This window comes from Phacochoerus africanus, chromosome 5 (genome assembly GCF_016906955.1).
Source record: "Phacochoerus africanus isolate WHEZ1 chromosome 5, ROS_Pafr_v1, whole genome shotgun sequence".
In the NCBI taxonomy this organism is placed as follows: domain Eukaryota; kingdom Metazoa; phylum Chordata; class Mammalia; order Artiodactyla; family Suidae; genus Phacochoerus; species Phacochoerus africanus.
In genome coordinates, this window is record NC_062548.1 from 12,025,642 (window position 1) to 12,043,863 (window position 18,222).

The window sequence follows — 18,222 nt, forward strand, 5'->3', positions numbered from 1 at the left end:
GCAAGGATGGGCAGGATGAAATGCATCCGTGGTACCCATGGGCCTGAGGCCTCTGCCCAGACTCTGGTTCCCTTTGGTCTGAAGGCCCTGAGCTGCAGCATCAGCTGCTGACCGGCCCAGCACTCGCTTGCCTCCGGGGCCTGTCTTCTCGGCAGTGGCCAGTGGCAGGATGGCACGTCCTGCACTGGGGTGCGGGGAGGACTAGCAGGTGATGAGGGGTCTGGTGGTCACTTGTGGAAAGAGGTAGGTCTGGGCCCACAGCACAGAACAGACAAAAGCAAAAGCCGAGAGAGTCAGGCCGGTGTGCAGGGGACAGAGGTCTGGAAGTTGAAGGCCGAGGAGGGAAGTTGGGATCCTTGGCCTCTGAGCCCCTGCGTGCCACACAGTTCACCCCCAAGTTCTAAGGCTGTGCCAGAAATCTACAGCAGGGGGGAGTTCCCTGGTGGCTTAGCTAGTTAAGATCCAGTGTTGTCACTGCTGTGGGACAGGTTCAGTCCCTGCCAGGAAACTTCTGCATGTTGGAAGTACAGCCAAAAAAGAAAAAACTAGGAGTTCCCCTTTGTGGCGAAGTGGTTAACGAATCCAACTCGGAACCATGAGGTTGCAGGTTTGATCCCTGGCCTCGCTCAGTGGGTTAAGGATCCGGTGTTGCTGTGAGCTGTGGTGTAGGTTGCAGACGCAGCTCGAATCCCACGTTGCTGTGGCTGTGGTGTAGGCCAGAGGCTACAGCTCTGATTAGGCCCCCTAGCCTGGGAACCTCCATATGCTGCAGGAGCGGCCCTAAAAAGGGCAAAAAAACCCAAAAACTAGAGACAAGACATGGTACAGATACAAATGTTTAGTCTACATAAAAACTTCACAAAATGGGCCGCTGGTTGTACCAAGACCTTTGGTGAGGGGTGGGGGGAGGGGAGTTGCTGTTCAAGAAGGCAGCACGGACGGTGGTCACCGTCACCGGCAGGAGCAAAGCCAAGGGAAGGAGTGGCACAGAGCTGGCCGCTCCCTACTGCATGCGCTCGCAGGCACACGCCTTGCCTGTCAACGAGGAAGAGGGGTCTTGAGTGGGGGCTTGTTTCAGACCTCAGTCCCCAGATGGTGGGAAGAGGGAGGTTTCCTCCTGGTGGCTGCTGAATACTGTGTCTGAGACACCTGACACCCACGTGGCACATCAGTGGGGGCAGCGAGGGCAGGACAGGATGGCAGGCCAGAAGTAACGTCGACTTCTCGAGCACAAGAGAGCAGGGACCACTGTCCCAAACATGCAACATACAATGGCTTGAGGACCCGACTGAGGCCTGTGGGGAGAGTGGCTGGCCCAGGCCGTGGGCTTCACCAGCACAGAGGCCTGACTGAGCCCGCTCTGCCTTACTAGCTCCAACAGCGGCTGCAGACCAGGCACCAGTCAGCCCCTTGCAGAATGTGACCCGGGGTCAGGCATAGCCCAAGGGGGTTGCTCCTGGGGCTGCAGGAGTGTGGGAAGGGAGGCTAAGGCCGCCAAAGACCTACTGGACTGCTCCACGGTAGGGGAGGAAGCCTGGTCTTGACACGGCCAGAAGCCACCTGGCCACGGCACCCTGAGCCTCCCTGGCAGTGATCAGCTGTTAGAGGCTTAGAGCTGGGCTGTCTCTCAGGGCCACCCCTCCTCTAACCCGAAAAGCAGCACCATGTGGCCAGCTGGTCCCCAGCCCTCAGGGGGCTCGGCTTAGGGGCACAGCTGGAGAGGACACGGGATGGGGCAGATGGCCTGGTCAGCAAGAGGCAAGGTCGGGGTCTGGCAAGAGCCCTGATGCCAGGAGAGGGCAGGCCCCAGGCCAGAGGGGAGGCAGGGAAGGGCAGCGTGGCTAACCACTCAGGGCAGCCCTGCCCAGCGGTGAAGGAGGCCTGGGCCAGGGCCTGCGTCTGTCCCTTGCTGGCCCAGCCCCACCCGGCTGGCGGTTTCCCAGCCTGGCTCCCCCCTGCCTGTTCTGTACAGACGCACACTGTCACAAAGATCATGCACACGACGGCTCAGGGCAGGGTGGGTACGGGGCCCCTGTGGCAGAGAACGGAGCAGTCTGGGGGAGGGAGGAGAGGGCCCCCAGCCAGAAGATGGTGGCTGCCAGGGGGACCTCCTCGGGGTGGACCATCCGGAGCGAATGGCCGGTGGGGGCGGTTTCTATCCAAAGATGCCGCCAAAGGTGGAGGCGATGACGATGCCCAGGACCACACAGCAGATGATGATCATGATCTTCTTCTGCGCAGGGAGGCAAAAGGAGATCTCAGCTCAGAGGGCGCCGGAGGACAGGGAGGGAGGCGGAGCCTTTGGGCGGAGCTTGGGGGCGGGGCCTCCGAGGAGGGCTGGAAAGGCTGGGGGCAGGGCCAAGGCAGAATGGGGAGGGGCTGGTGAGGGTCGCGCGGCGGGGGGGCGGTGTCTGGGGGGTGGGCTTGGGCAGACTTGGGGCTACTGACCCGGCGAGCCTTGCTCTGGTACTTGACGGCCTTCTTGGTGTCCGACACTGCCCTCTCCACGTAGTCCACCGAATGTTCCACGTTGTACTCAATCCTGTCAATCATCTCCCCCTGTGCGGCCAGGGGCACCCGAGCTCCAGAGGGCCCCCTCAGGGTTGGGAGGGGGCCCAGGGCAGGATTTCGGGAAAGCAACCTGAGGTGAGAGAGAGGGGGGATGTGAGGGGGAGGGGGTACAGCTTCTCACCTGGGCCCTTCACACCAGGCACCCGGAGCAGCTCCCCAAAATACAACCATCCTGGGGTGGGAATTGGCCATGCAGTCTCAGCCAAGGGCATGGGGACCGTGCAGAGGATGCTCAGCTGAAGCCCTGACCCTGGTGCCAGACAGAGGAAGGTGGGGGCGACAGTGGGTGGGCTGGAGCCTGGCCACAGTGACAATGGTGAACCCCTCCACTCCATCCTCCCGTCATCCAGCCTCAACAGGCTTTGCTCTTCAACTTTGAAGACCCCCCTGCCCAGGAGTTCCTCTTGTGACTCAGCAGGTTAAGAACCCGACTAGCACCCATGAGGATGTCGGTTCGATCCCTGGCCTCACTCAGTGGGTTAAGGATCCAGCATTGCCACGAGCTGTGGTCTAGGTCACACACGTGGCTTGGATCCTACATGGCTGTGGCTGTGGTGTAGGCCAGCAGCTGCAGCTCCAATTCAACCCCTAGCCTGGAAACTTCCATATGTGGCAGGTACAGCCCTAAAAAGCAAAAAAAGACCCTCCTTCCCAGTCCCACAGCCCTCCTGGGGTCCTGCAATCTGGTCCATGCAGCCCCCAGAAGCCACAGGACTGCAGCAGCAGTGTGTTCACAGCTGACTGCTCTCTCCAAGTCCACTGCTCCCACTGGTGTCCCTATCACCATGGTCCCTCGCCTGATGAAAGCAGCAGTGGCCTCTTCACAGCCTCCCTGCTGCCTGACTTGGGCCACACCACCCCCACACGTAAGACCCTCCAACCTAGAAGAGACTCCAGACACCCAGCACCACTTGCGAGGACCCCCGCCTCCCTCATCTCCAACTCCCCATGGGATCCTGCCGCCAGCCGGCCTTTCTACTCCTCTTCAAGTAAGTCAGGCTCTTGCTGGTTTCAGAACTGTGGTGTTGCTGGTCCCTCTGCCTGGACCAGCTCTTCACTCTTCCCCGGGAAGTCACAGCTCAAACACCATGTCCCTGGGGAGGCCTTCCCTGAGCACCCCATCCAAAGTGAGCATTACTCTAAGGGTGGCTCTTGGACTAGTAGCATCGTCGTCACCCTTGATCTTGTTAGGCATACAAATTTACGAGGCCCCAACCTGATCGACCAATCTCTGTGAATGGGGACCGGAAGAGGGGAATTTACAAGCCCTCCAAGTGGCTCCTGGGAGCTTTCAAGTTTGAGAATCACTGCTCTGTCACACTGCCACCCTCCCAACATCTCCTGAGCACCTGGTGTCATTTACTTATGCTGCCCTTTCACCCAACAAACATCAGCGCCGGGAGCAGGCTCTCAGCTGTCCTAGGGATGTGCCCATCCACAGTGCCCACATGACCAAGAGCTGGCCAACAAGCCAGGACAAGATTGGGTGGAGGTGGGAAGGGCCATGCAGGGCCTGGGGCCCCCCGGGGGCCAAGCAGAGCCATGCAGAGGGTCCTTCTGGGGAGCAGGACCCTGGAGGCAGTTACAACAGCACGTGGTTAGTTACCTGAAGACTCGATCCCTCCCAGGTAGGGCAGCGTGGCGGGCAGAAAGGGCAGGGTTAGTGCAGCCAGGGTGCTGCTGGGGGTTGTCGGGGAGAGGCCATGGGGCCCCGGGCACGCACCTGGCTCTCCACGAGCATGGCCATGTCCATGAACATGTCGTGCAGCTCCCGGATGCTGTTCTCCAGCTTGATAATCTCACTGTGGCGCGTCTCAATCTCGCTCAGGGCCTGCTTCGAGATGCTGGAGTCCATGATGATCTGGGGGGGTAGGAACAGTGGGCTGGGACCCAGGGACACACAGAAGGGGGTGGGATGGGGACGGGACCAGGACAGCAAGAGGCCAAGGGCAGAGGTAGCTGGGATGAGTAGTGGCCTGAGCAGAAGGTTCTAGAAGCAGAGCCAGAGGCTTCTTTCTTAGCTGCAGCCCTCCCCTCACTTCCTGCTCAGCTCTTACCAGCTGTTACTTAATTTCTCTGAGAGCTGGTTTCCTCCTACCTGTAGATTTCTACCTGCAACACTGGGCTACTAACACTCTCCCCCTGTGCTTGCCAACAGCAGCTGCTGAGAGGGCGTTCTTCCCACCAGTGTTGTAGGAGCCCAAGAGGACTGCCCCAAGGACCCAGGCCTTCTCCTGTCCTTCCTCCCACACTAAATGAGCTGACCACCCCCCCTCACAGAACCACGTGCCTAAGCTGCCTCCCCTGCCCATGTGCCACCTCCTTCAGTAAGCGCCCCCTGCTTGGTAGAGCATGGAGCTTTACCTGAATGTCCCCCAGGAGGGGCAAAAGGTCCTGAGGCTGGCGGAAGGAGCCCCTAGCCCGTGGTGAAGGAGCAGGGGCAGCCAGGAAGCGGACCCACTGGGAGGAACCAGGAGGCGGGTCTTAACGTCACCTTTGGCCCTAACATTTATGTGACCTCTGCCTGGTCCCTTCCCCTCTCTGGGACTCAGCCTTCTCGTCTCTAAAACCTGCCTCACAGGGGACTGTGTCTGAACACTGCCCAGATCTAGCACTCTGCACACACACCAAGGTTCCTGGTGGGAGGGACTGTGGCTGGAAGGGTGCACACTCACCCCCGAGGCAAAGATGGCCGGGTTCCCGCTCTCCAGCATGTCTTCCAGCTCCTCGCTCGTCGTGGTCCGGCCGGCTGCGAGCAGGGGTCACACTGAACCAGGACCTCCCCAGGGTGGTCAGCAGCCGCTCCGCGCCGTTATCTCACCGTGACCCCGCCTAGCCCCGCCCCCTCATCTTACTGATCTCCAGCTGCCTCTGAATGCGGCCCTTGCAGCGTTCGCGGTAGTCAGACTGGGTGGCGTTGTATTCGGACATCACCTCCACAAACTTCCGGGACAGCGTGGAGTGCTGGGGACCCGAAATGGGGGTGCAGGTGTCAGGCTCTGCCCCACAGGGCCCCAGAGCCCCAGGTGCACGCGCTGCCCGTCCCAGGGGCCCAGCCCACACCTGTGTCTTTCGGATTCTCAGGTCAGCGGAAGAACGGTTCAGGCCTTCCTCCTGCTCGATGCTCTGCTCGATGCCTGGGCAACAGATGGCTGCTGATAACCTGGCCTATTCACCGCTGCTTCCCCCCACACCCACACCCAGGGTCTGGCTCAGTGCCCCCCGCCCCCCACCCCACCGTGGGGAACTTGTGTTGTCTGGTGAGTGGGGTCACACAGGAAGCAGAGGAAGAGGTACTGGGCACTGATGGAGGAGGAGCCAACAAGGGCCCTTCCAGGCATGATGCATTCCAGGCCTATATGCACACAAAGCTGTGTGCATGCGTGCACCTACTACGTGCTAGGCCTGGTGGCTCAGACCCACTCTGTCTTTCTCCTGCTCGGGAAGACTGTGCACCAAACAAGGGGCCATGCCCAGTGGGCAGGGGCAGGTGGCCGGCCACCTCCTGCTGGGCACATGACCCCTAGGCCATGGATTCTGAGGCTCCTGCATGGGACCAGGCAGTGCTGGCCACTCTTTAACTCTCTTTAGCTGAGGTGGGGGACAATGCCCAGAGTGGAACATTCTCTGACGGAGCCCGAGGCACGTGTCCCAAGGCCCAGTCCAGAGCCAGCACAGACAGGCCTTGCCAGGTAGTTGCTGAGCAAATGGCACATGATGGAGCCCTCACAAAGGACAGCAAGACCCAGTGTCCCCCTTAGTGAAACCCCACGGGCTGCGTGCCCCCCACATCCCAGGCAAGGCCTGGAGCCCAGACTTACTCTTCAACTTGGAGCGAACTTTGTTTGCCGTCTTCTTTATGTCAGACATGAGTTCCTCCAGCTCCTCCTTCGTCTCTGGGGAGGTAGAAGCCGTGACAGGGAGACCTCTGGACTCCCCCTGCCTGATGTTCAGGCTGGGGCCCAAGGGGGGCTCTGGGCAGACCTGGGTCTCCCCTCGTGCCCTGGCTAAGGCTCTGCCTGCTGCTCCAGCTGCAGCCTCACCCCCTCTCATGCTGCCTCCCAAGGAGCCTCCCTTCCTCCTTTGCTGGCTCCCCCCACCCCCTGCAGATAACAGATGGGTCTAAATTTAAGGCAGAAATCATTGCGGAACAGCTGGCGATGCCAGAGTTGGCACTGGGAACATTCACTTGGTACTTGCCTGAGTTGGAGGTGGGGGTGCGGGCTCACCTAGCGCTACCTGGTGGCTCAGGGGGGTGAGCATCCAGCCAATGGGCTGACGGGGCCAGGGCGCAAGGAGGGGAAGCCAGCCCTCCATCAAGCACCCTGGGGGAGCAGACCCTGTTCTAGTCACCGCCTGCACCAGGCGCTGAGCTCAGTGACAGCCAATTGCTGAGTGCCCCGCAGGTAGACGGAAACTGGAGGCACCTGCCCTGGGGGGGAGGGCTGGGATAAGAGCTTCGAAGAGGTGGGCCACTCTGGAGGTAGCAGGCAGCTGGGCCCATGGGAGGGTGAAGTTGGGGGAGGGCGAAGTTGGGGGAGGGCAGTGGCATAGTTTTCGGCACTTGTTCCAACTGGAACCATCCCGCTAAAGCTGGCAGAGGCAATGGGGATGCCCAGGTCACCCCACTCCCTGCAAGGGGTTGGCTGGCAAAGCAGTGCAAAATGGCTGTTTGCCTCTGGGGCCGGGTGGAGCCCAGCCTCAGGGCTGCCTCTCACGCCTGCATCCCTTGGAGGAACCTGGCTGAAGTCTTCCTCATCCACCCTCCGCTTGCTTCTGGGGCTGGGGCTTCTCCCATAGGGGACTCAAGAAGGGCAATGACAGTGGCCCATCAGGTGGGGGCCACTTCCCAAGTGGAACTGTGGAATTGTGAGTGAGGTGGAGCGGGGGGCTTCCAAGAGCGGAGGAGGGCGCCTCCTTTGTAGGAACAAAGGAAAACTCGGTTACCAGCTGCTCTGACGTCTCAGCCTCTTTTGCTCAGACCCAAAATAGCCCAGTCCGGATGGCAGCCCCCAGAAAGGCAGAGCAAGACGTGGCCCAGGAAAGCCCCCCGCTTACTGCCAGCTTTCCTTGTGACATCAGCTCTATTCCGCCTCTGCCCAAGAACCCTCAGTGGGGAGCCCCCTCCCCCGGGAGTGCCCATTAGCCCACATCAGCGACCATCAGCTGGGTCTCGACTGCTCGGCTCATGGGTGGCGATTCTGAACTGGTCACTAATGACATATGATGAAGGTGGCACAAGGGAGCCAAGGCTGGGGGAGCTGGGCAGCTGTCACCCCACCTCCACCTGCCCCACCTTTCAGCAGGTGAGAGGCCAACTCTAGCTCTTTAGAGCCCCACCCCACAGTCAGCCCCCTTCTGAGCCTCAGCAGGAGTGACCCACCAGGAACACGCACTGACCCAGACACACAGACAAACCACATCATATGCGCTGCCTCAGATAAACCTCTGGGGGGGGGGGGGGGCAAAGCATGCCGACGTGGTGACTGAGCCGGATGTACGCACTGCTCGCGGAGGTCCCGCCTACCCTTTCCACCCCTTCCAGCTCCCACCTGGCTCATCTTGCCTTCCAAGGGCCTGCCACTGGGCTTGGTCGGTATGGCACTGGCCTCAGGTTCAAGCACACTTTGGGGCCATGGGAAGATTTATTCTGGGTGCTCAAGGATGCCTGGGTTTGGACTGAGAGGCTACTGATAGGAAGGCAATGCTGAAGCCAAGAACGAAATCAAACCCTGGGTGCCTGGGCCCCTCCCCATGAGCGCCTGGGCAGCAGCTGGACCCACCCACATGCTTTGTCATTGGGCCCCACAGGCTGGCACCTTCCAAGGAGCTGGAGAAAGGAGAAAGGAGGTGAGTAAGCTGTAAAAACAGGCTGTGCACACTCCCGGTCTGAGGAGTCCAGGTGGCTGGCCTGGGGCCTGGCCCTGGAACTACCTCCCTGGGGCTGAGGGGGGGCCCCCCAGGGGAGGGGGATCACGGGCCTGCATCACCACCCTGGCCCGGATTCGTGCAGTCATCAACACCTCCATGGGAATTGTGACAGCCAGATCATGGGGACCCATGTGGGGAGAGAGTGAACTGCAGACACACACAGGCTCCCTGTACAGAGGGAGAGGTGACTTCCTGGAGTCCTGAGAATGCCCGGCTCCGGGGGTACCAGTGGCCAAGCGCCAGAACTGCCAGCTTTTCCGGAAACTGCCTGTTGGCCGGTTTGCCCTCCCACAGTGCGGATGCCTCAGAGCTGCCATCTGCTCCCCTGGGAGCGAGGGAAAGGGAGGGGCTGGGCCGAGGGGCCTCCAATTGATCCAAGGCAGCTCCCTCCCTCCTTCCCAGAGTCGCCGGGCTGCTGTACCTGGGGAGGGCAGGGCAGCTGCCTGGCCCCACCCCTCCCACCAGGCACCTCGCAGGTGACAGTGGGCAGTGACCCCCCACCCCAGAGGGGACAGCTGTGTTTCCTGAGGCTTCCAGGGGCGCCCTGCCCCCTGGCCAGGCCCAGGCACCCCTCAGCCACCAGCAATGAGCATCCCTCCGGGCAGCAGCACCTTCCCAGAGGCCTGTGGAGCCCTTCATGCCCACCCACTCACTCTCGTCAGGATTGGGGGAGGCCAGGATGGCGCTGTGCTTCCGCTTCACCTCCTCCACGTTCTCCGCGATCTTGTCAATGAAGCCGCGGATCTCCTCCACCTGCGGACCGAGGCTGTCAGGAGGCGAATCCAGAGAGAGGGCTTCTCCAGCTGAGGGCTTGCCCAGAGGAGGGCCAGAGGTCGGGGCCAGGCTTCAGATAGGAGGTATGTGTGGGGGGGTGCCCCAAGGATCCTTCTAGACTAAAGTGGGGGTGGGAGAAGTGGGCAACCCCAAACTTGGCTCCCCTCTGAGACTCAGTCTATTCACCCTCCAAAGGGGCTCATTAATGGGTGGCTGTGAGCTGCTGAGCCAGGCACAGTGGGCGAGAGCCCCAGGCCTGGCTCGGAGGTGAGACATGGCCACCCCGGGTCTGCCGGGTGTTTGGGGAGAGGCGGGTGTGCGGCTCCCACCTGTTCGAAGAACTCATCCATGAAGCGGTCTCGGTCCACGGTGACAGTGACGTCATCATCATCATCGCTGTCCTTGGCCTGCATGGATGGTGTGCAGCCGTGAGCAGACGGTGGTAGGACCACTGGGTCCCACTGGGCCTGGGACCCTGGACTGCCCAGCATCCACATACAGCAGGTCCAGGGCCCAACCACCGCCCCTCCATCCCCTCGGCAGGGACACGTCTGAGACCTGGGGGACCACTGAGGTCCCAGCAGGATTATGGAGCAAGGACTTGCCAGTCAGTTTGGTGACAGAGCCAAGTAAGTGTCCACCTCCACACTGGGTACTCCTTCCCTTGCTCGGCTGCCTCCTCTGGCCCATAGGCCTGGGGTCCTCTCTCCGCAGGGTGCTGCTGAGGAGGCCCTCCAGGGGCTAGGCCACTGGCCACAACTCACAGACACTGCCCAAGACAGGCTGCCAGGAGTTCCCTATCTCCCTCTGTGGGGAGGGCCATGGGGGGGGGGGGTGGCTGGGCACTGCCAACACCCTCCTGCCAAAAGGTAGGATGGCTCAGATACAGGCCATCCCCACAGCACCCAGGCAGGTCTGGGAGTTACCACCCTGTGGGGGGCGCTCTGTGACATGCCAGCCTTAATCCCTCAGATCGCCTGGGAAACTCTCCTTGCTGGAGCTGCAGCCGGCAGCCTACACCACAGCCACAGTCAGCAACTGGATCTGAGCTGTGTCTGCGACTACATCACAGCTGATGGCAGCACTGGATCCTGAACCCACTGAGCGAGGTCAGGGATCGAACTCGCATCCTCATGGATACTAGTTGGGTTCTTAACCTGCTGAGCCACATGGGGAACTTCCTCCTTGTCGGTCTTGACATTGACCTTGATTCTCTTTCCTTCCAGGCCCAGAGCGGGTCTGGTAGGCCCAAGAGGCCACTCATGTTGCCACTTGGCTCGGGGCCCCCCTTAGGCCTCAGCCACAGGTGTAGGTCCCGCCCCATGGTCCCAGGAGCAGCCGCACAAAAGCTGGCCCATCAGGGGGTGGGGGGTAATGACACCTCTGACTTCCTGGCATGCCAGCCTCGCTCATTACTGTCCACCCCACACCTGGAGTCGGCCCACTCTGCTGGCAAGGACAAGGTCCCTGTCCACCGCCCTGGCCAGGGCAGTCACCCGAGACTGGGAGTCTTGGGTTCAGTCATGCCTCTTCATTTCTCAGCGCTCCCTGTTGAGGATGGAGGCAGGTGGAGGCTGAGGGGACAGGGAGGCTGGGCGGGGCAGGGTTCAGGGTCCAGCACAGACACTGACAGGCGGAGGGACGTCCCCTCTGGATCTGCTTGCTCCTCGATGAAATGCAGACAGGGATGGCTGGCTGAGAAAGGGTGGGGAGGCCCAGCATGTTCCGTAAAAGGCCGTGGCCTCTGGGCTCCCAGGGTCCCACCATCCCACCAAAGGGGGACCAAGCATGAGAGGGGGTTGGTTGGGAGCTTTATGGAGGCGGCCCCTCTCATCAGGAGATCACACCTCCTCCCCCAGCAGCTAAAATAAATCCTCGCTCCCACAAGTGCCTGTGGCTGCCGCCAGGTGGCCCCCATCCTCCCACCAAGCTCCCCCCCGCCCCATAGCCACAGAGAATCTAGGAGCCATCTCCACACTTTGCACCACGCAGGCCCAGGAGCCCAGCCAGAGGAGCACTCTCCAGGGAAAGTGAGACAGGGTGCAGCCTGGAGGAGGGCCGGGCCCCCTCCCGGCAGCCTGCCAGGTTGGGAAGTGGCCTCAGGAGTTCCTGCCATTCAGAGACCTGGCTCCTCTATCCTTCTGGTGCCGGAGGAGAAGAGGGGTGGATGGGAAGAAGCAGACGAATTTTTCCAGCTCCCTTCCCTTCTAGAGTAATGATCAGCTTGAGCCAAAGACGAGGGTGCCTGAGCTGCCAGAGATGAGAGTTACTGCAGGAAGCCGGGGGCTGAGGTCCCTCTCTGGGCCTCAGCTTGCCCATCTGTGAAGCAGACTTACCTTCTCCAGGCCAGCTCAACCTGCCACCTGCACAGAGGCAGGACTCAGGTAGCTCCTCCAACAGAGGGAGGCTGGAGAGATGCCACACCCTCCTCCCTGCTCTCCGACAACCGGAGGGTTTCGGGCATGACCTCACTGCCTTGGTCAAACCAGCGGTGGCTCCGAGTCTTACGGCTTCTTCCTCCTCACCCCTCTTCTTCATGGCACTGCCCCAGCCTGAAATCTGATCCCACCCACATCCCACCTGCAACCATCTCCCTGCCCCTACAATTTACCCACCATCCTCCCTGCTGGCCCTATGCGGTCCCCTCTGCCTGCAGTCTGGATTCTGTGAAGCAGACAGTCTCCTCAGCCATAGATGCCACCCTCCTCAGCTGCCTTCCTCAGCTCCCCAGCTTCCATATTTTGCTCCTCTGGTTCCCCACACCCTGTGCACAGCCCTGCTGGAGCCGCAGCCTCAGACTCAAGCCCTACAGGATCTGAAGTCACCTTGGCCACAGCTTCTAGCCTCAGCTTTCACACCTCTAGTTATGGAGAGCTCACTGCCTTCCCAGGCAGGTCTGCCTATCTGAGGCAGCCCCAGTTGCTAGAAAGTCCTTCCTCTTCCTTGGGTCTGAGCCCTCTCCCTGGGCGGCCTGCCAGACATCTGAAGGTGGTGTCCACATCCTCCCTGGGTTGTTCTTCTCAAGCCAACCACTCCCTCCCCTTCAGATCCTTCCCAGGGGCCCCAAATTGCAGTCCCCTGCCCCAGACTTGTTCCACTCAGCCTGTCTTCTCCAGCAATACAGAATACAAACTGAATATGCTGCTGATCATAGTCTGAGTGCTGCCAAAGAGCTGACCCATCACCTTCCTCTTTCTACACCATCTACCTCTGTTCATGCAACCAAAGATCATGGAAGTGATCATACAGCACTTCCCGCCAAGGAAAGCCCCAAGCCCTTTCCTACCCTATTTACTCAGTTGGATTATGAGCTCAGGTGAAGGATCTTTTTCCTGCTTCTTCATCTGTTCTGAGCCATGCTGCAGTTTCTGAGAATCTGATGGCTTATGTCTCTGCTGCCCCTTCAACTTCATCCACATCTAGGCCAAAGCCGTGAAGGATCAGGCCCCGGGCCCCTTGGGAATCTGCCCACCTTTTCTGAGTGGCAGTCACAGCTTTGGAAGGAAGGCTGGACTGCAGCTGGGGACTAGGGAGGCAGCAGCTGAGTCCTGGGGGCAGTAACAAGCTCTAAAGTTCAAATGTCTTCTGCACAAACCCACCATCATATGGGCACCCTGCCTGCCACCTCGCCAGAAAGTTCCACTCCTTTCCCCTGAGTCCCTTCCTCTGAACCCCCTCCTCTGACCCTCCCTGCTCAGAATCCCCGGTTCTCAAGAGCCCCCAGGTCAGAAACCAGGGGCATTCCCACCTTCCTCTCACATCCAACATCTGATTTGTCCTGGTGTTTTTAACTCATCCTTCAGCGGTTCTCCGCCCGGCTCAGCACTGCCCTGGTTCAGCACCAATCCTTTGGGGGGATTTAAAAAAAAAAAAAAAAAAAAAACAGCTTCCAGGGAGTTTCCACTGTGGCACAGCAGAAATGAATCAAACTAGTATCCATGAGGATGCAGGTTCGATCCCTGGCCTTGCTCAGTGGGTTGAGGATCTTGTGGTGCTGTGAGTTGTGGTGTAGGTCACAGACATGGCTTGGATCCCACCTTGCTGTGGCTGTGGCCGGCAGGTGAAGCTCCGATTCCACCCCTAACCTGGAAACCTTCATATGTCGCAGGTGCAGTCCTAAAAAAAAAAAAATTTACAAAATAACAACCAAAAAAACCAACTTCTAGACTGAATGAGAATGATGTGGGGGTGGGGCTAATGAGGTAAAGTTTTTTTTCTTTTTTCTTTTCTTTTTTTTTTTTGGCTTTTTGCCATTTCTAGGGCCACTCCCGAGGCATATGGAGGTTCCCAGGCTAGGGGTCTAATCAGAGCTGTAGCTGCTGGCCTACGCCACAGCCACAGCAACGCGGGATCCAAGCTGCATCTGCCACCTACAGCACAGCTCACAGCAACGGTGGATCCTTAACCCACTGAGCAAGGACAGGGATCAAACCCGCAACCTCATGGTTCCTAGTCAGATTCACTAACCACTGAGCTTCGACAGGAACTTCAAGTTTTTTCTTTTCTTTTCAGGGCTGCACCCATGGCATATGGAAGTTCCCAGGCTAGGGGTCGAATTGGAGCTACAGCTGCTGGCCTCCGCCACAGCCAACGAGGGATCCGAGCCATGTCTGTGACCTACGTCACAGCTTGCAGCAATACTGGATCCTTAATCCACTGAGCGAGGCCAAGGATCAAACCCACATCCTTGCGGACACTATGCTGGGTTCTTAACCCACTAAGCCACAACAGGAACTCTGAGGTTAAGTTTTTTGTAAGCCCCCCAGGATTGAGAACCACTGGTCTGGTCCCCCTCCTTTCTGGCCGGCCGGCTGGCTGTCTCAGCTCTGGCCTTATCACCTCCAGCCTGCACAGTCAGGAAAGCTGGGCAGGGTGGGAGTGACTGAGTGCCACTCCCACCGCAGTGATCTGTTGGAACAGGGGAGAGAGGAGATGCCCCTAGACCTGCTAGAACCACCTGGTGCACAGCCCTGATGGTCTCTGCAGTCAGAGGCTCCAGGACACCTTCCTAGAAATAAGAGTGTGAGTCCTCCAGGAGGTACGGCGTCCTGCCATCCTCCAGGCTGGTCCCGGGGGATGGCAGCAGGCCAGCAGGCACAGTTGATTCATTCCTGCTTGAGCAGAAGTTGATGGTGTCTGCCTCGAAGGCAATTTTTTCCCCTTCTTTTTAATGACTAATCAAAGCCAACATCACCAGAGCAGAGGGGCCCAGAGCTGAGTCAGGGGTGTGCGAGTGGCCAGGCCAGGTCTCCAGGAAGAGAGGGCTCTCCCTCTGACCCTCCCCCTTTCTCCATCCTGCATCCACCTTCCACCAGATCCCTGCTCTGGTTAGCCCTTAGAAGGGGCCCCAGAGCCGCTCAGGGAGGCAGCTTCAGGGCATGGGGAGAGGCTGGGCTCTGCTTCCCTCTGGGCTCTGTGGGACCTTGGATAAATCCTGGGCCCTTTCTGGACCTCGATTTTCCCACTTTGTAAATCAGGAGGTTGGACTAGATGGTCCCTGGAGGCCACCTGTACCTTAGCTGAACATGTGCCCAAATCCTTTTTTTTTCTTTTTTTTAGGAAACCCCAAGGAGGTGATAGGAAGGAAGGAAGGGGGGGTCCCTACCCTGGGTCTATTCTTACACCCATTTCTTCTGCTCTGCCGGACGAAGCTGGCCGGCTCCACTGCATGGACAGGTTAAGGCACCAGCCTGCCTGCTGTTGCCCTGGGAACCCCAGTCTCTTCCCAGCAGTGAATGAGAGAAGGAGACCTGGTGGCAGAGGGCGGCCCTGGGCTTCCCCACCCAGGCCTGCTGGCTGTCCAGTTGCTTGGGCCCTGCTCTCCACCAGGGGTCGGGCCCACCCACCATCCTCCCTCAGTTGGGCATCCCAGCCCCTCTGCCTTTACTCACACTGGTCCCTCCTTCTGGACCATCCACCCTTCTCCCATGCAAATCCAAGCCCTTCTGGGCCATCCCAAGTGCTCTTCTTCCAGGAAGGCTTTTCCAGGGTCTGGCTGCCCCACTCTCCCTCCTCCCTCTGTCCTCTGGCTCCTGCCGCAGGTCCCCTCTGTTCCATATGGCCCAGCATGTACAGAAACACCATTCTGGGCCCTCAGGGGATGGGGGCGGGGGGCGGGGCAGCTCTGACAAGTTCTCAGAAAGAAAACCAGGGAGGCCTCTGAACTGGGGGAAGGAGGCAGATGCAGGCCAGGTGGGGCTGCCTGGGGACATCTTGACCCCAAAGTCTCCCTGGTTGTATGACTGGTCACACAAGTCTTCGCCCCTCTTAAGCCTCCAGGCTTCCCTTCTGATCTCTGAGGCTGTTGAGGGCACAGAGGCCCCAGCCCTGCCCCCTGATGAGCCCCTCATTCTCCCCCTTCGTGAGAAGATCAGCTCCATAGGAGATGAAGGCTGGAGGGCTGGGCCTGGCCTGCGGTGCTGAGGAAACGCGCCAGCTCCTTCCCCAAGTGTGACTTTTATAAATAAGCTCCCTTCGCCTTCCAAATGTGGTGGTGCTGGGTGGGGAAGGAGGAGGAGGGGGGAGGAGGGAGAGCCAGTTGGGGGGTGGCACAAGTGGCTGGCCCAAGCACCATCCTGTCGAGCCAGCCAGCACTGGCCTCTCTATTCCTGGTCATTTTGGTTCCTGGGGTTCTAGGTCTCCCCCAAATATGGAGTCAGAGTCAAGAGACCTATAACTACCCCTCTTGCCCTGAGAAGCTGGGTTTTAGGTTTTCCTACCTCTGCTTCATGGACGGGAACCTATGCAGCCCAGAGAGGGACTTGTGGGAACGGCAGCCCCCCCAGACTTATCTGTTCCCCGCACTGTGGGCTCCTGCCAGCTGACCTGCGAGGCTGCATGCGTGCCCAGTGCCTTGGGTGGGGAGGTGTCTGGAGAGGGAGCCTCAGTTTATTTTTAGAGAATCCAGGCCTCACCACTCTGGCGAGTGTGTATGTGTGTGTGTGAGTGTGTGTGTGTGTGTTGGGCAGTGGAAAGGGGGGAAATCACAGACGCACATCACAGCAAAGACCTGGGTTCAAGCTCCCTACAGCCCAAGCTCTCTGAGACTTTAGATCTCAGCCAGGTTTAAGTATGACTGTTTTTAGGACTAGGCCAAGCCCCTTTCTACCATCCCACTTGATCTACCAGGCCAGCTCTGCTCTCTTGTGCCTCAGTTTCCCCTGCAGCAGAAGGGAGGAAGCTGACGAGCCGGAGGATGTCAGGTGCAAAAGACTGGGTTCCCCTTGACCACCTGGTTCCCACAAACACTCTTGTCTGACGCACCAGGCACCCAGACACCAGCAAATCCACCACACGGCCATTCATCGCCAAGATAACAACACTCCTTCTGACTCAGTCAAGCACAGGAAACTTGAGGGCAACCACAAAGGCTGGTGGGGGAAGTGTTTAGACACCATATATGACATGAGGGGCCATCTTCTTCCTTTGGAACCTCGTGGGGTTTACCCTGGGGGCTGGGCACTCAGCCAGGAATAACACAGGTCTGACGGGAGAGTGGGGGCTGGCAGCTGAGCAAGGGGGAGATGGAGGCAGGACAGCATGGGCTGCAGCCCCGGGATGCCTAGGAGACAAGACTATAACAGGGAGACCCAGGCACAAGTGCAGAAAACCTATGGGCAGAAAGGACAAGCAATGGGATCAAAAGCCCAAAGGACACCTGGAACTCTCCATATAAGGGGACCCAGATTGCTGGCTCTAAGCTGGGCAGCAGAGTAAGGGTTCTGGGGTGGCAGTGAGCTAGGGCCCCCTCTTCCCAGAGACCAGGAGCCAGCAGAGAGGTCAGCCAGAGCATCTGAGGAGTCTCAGCCTGGTCTAGAGCCCTGATGCCCCCCTCCCCACAGACAGGTTTCATTTCCTTCACTGCCCCCCACAGGCGCCCGAGGATGGCCATCTCTAAGGGCAGAAGTGCAAACATTCTGGTAAATGGCTAAGGCCAGGGGAGGGGGGGGGGGGCTTGCTGAGAAGGAGAGGGTGGCAGGGATCTCTGTCAGGGCTGGGAGAAGCGGGCTGTGACTAGGTACCTTTGCGCATCCTTCTACTCCCCCTATCCAAACCCCACCCCAGAAGCCACACCCCAGGGGCCTCCGAAACACAGGTGGAAAAATAGGTTCAGGTCGGAATCAGACCAGGGAACCCTGGAAGGGTCTGGAAACGCCGGCCCGGGCTGCCCATAAGCCAGAAAAAGACTGGGAGCGGGTCTGATCCCTCTCGGACTAGGGCGGGCAGCAGATGCCCATCGCCACCGGGTGGGGAGCCACAGGTGATGGGAGCTACAGGTGATGGGAGGTGATGGGGGCGGCGAGCGGCAGGCGCCCGGCGAGACAGCGTCCGCTGGAGGAGCCCGGCCCCACCCCACCGCCCGGTTTCCGCAGCGCGCCCTGCAGCGGGGCTCTGGGCAGGGGACTGCCCTCAGCACCTTCCCACCAGTCCCATCTGTCTATAGTGGAGGAGGGGACAGGAGGGTCAGTGAGGAGACACCCTGGGGAGACCAAGACGGGACCGGCTCCGCAGAGCGGGGAGGCCAGGCTTCTGTCCCGCCACTTATATCCGAGAATAGCCCTCCGACCCCCCAAAACAAGGGGGCGCCGAAAAGTTTATCCCGGACCCCGGGTTTCAGCCGCCAGCCCGCGGGCCATCGGAGCCGAGCTCACGCGAGCCCGTGACCCTAGTGGGTCCGAGGGGCGGGACCCGGAGAAGATTCGCGGTCCCCGGCTGGGCACCGCTTCTTCCCACCCTGGCCGGGGACGCAGGGGCTGCCGTCCCAGCTGTCGCCGAAGCTGGGCAGAGAGCGACCAGCGCGCTGGACGCGAGCGGCAAGAGGCGCCGCGCAGGGGCCGGACTCACCGTGCGGAGCTCCTGGGTTCGGTCCTTCATGCTCCCGGGAGTGGCAGCGGCGCCGGCTGCAGCCCTGTGAGCCCCGCATGCGCGGCGGCCGCCCCGCGGCTG

The 18,222-nt window shown here is 60.0% G+C and overlaps 1 protein-coding gene across 3 annotated transcripts; it reads right to left on the reverse strand.

Moving 5' to 3' along the window:
- Positions 1-823: 823 nt before the first annotated feature.
- On the reverse strand, positions 824-18,191 carry STX1A (syntaxin 1A). 3 transcript variants are annotated; one of them, XR_007134885.1, is made up of 10 exons: positions 18,121-18,191; positions 9,606-9,683; positions 9,156-9,255; positions 6,393-6,467; positions 5,635-5,708; positions 5,427-5,535; positions 5,247-5,320; positions 4,295-4,432; positions 2,449-2,641; positions 824-2,233 (listed from the first exon to the last, which is right to left on the reverse strand). XR_007134885.1 is itself a non-coding variant. In XM_047779868.1 (10 exons), the coding sequence occupies exons 1-10, from the start codon at positions 18,148-18,150 to the stop codon at positions 2,156-2,158; spliced, it is 867 nt and encodes a 288-aa protein (XP_047635824.1). In that variant the 5' UTR covers positions 18,151-18,191; the 3' UTR covers positions 824-2,155. The 3 variants fall into 3 exon arrangements, 1 of the variants encoding a protein (XP_047635824.1); XM_047779868.1 differs by having other exon boundaries at positions 2,449-2,559; XR_007134884.1 differs by lacking the exon at positions 18,121-18,191 and having other exon boundaries at positions 9,606-10,301.
- Between the last annotated feature and the right edge of the window lie 31 nt (positions 18,192-18,222).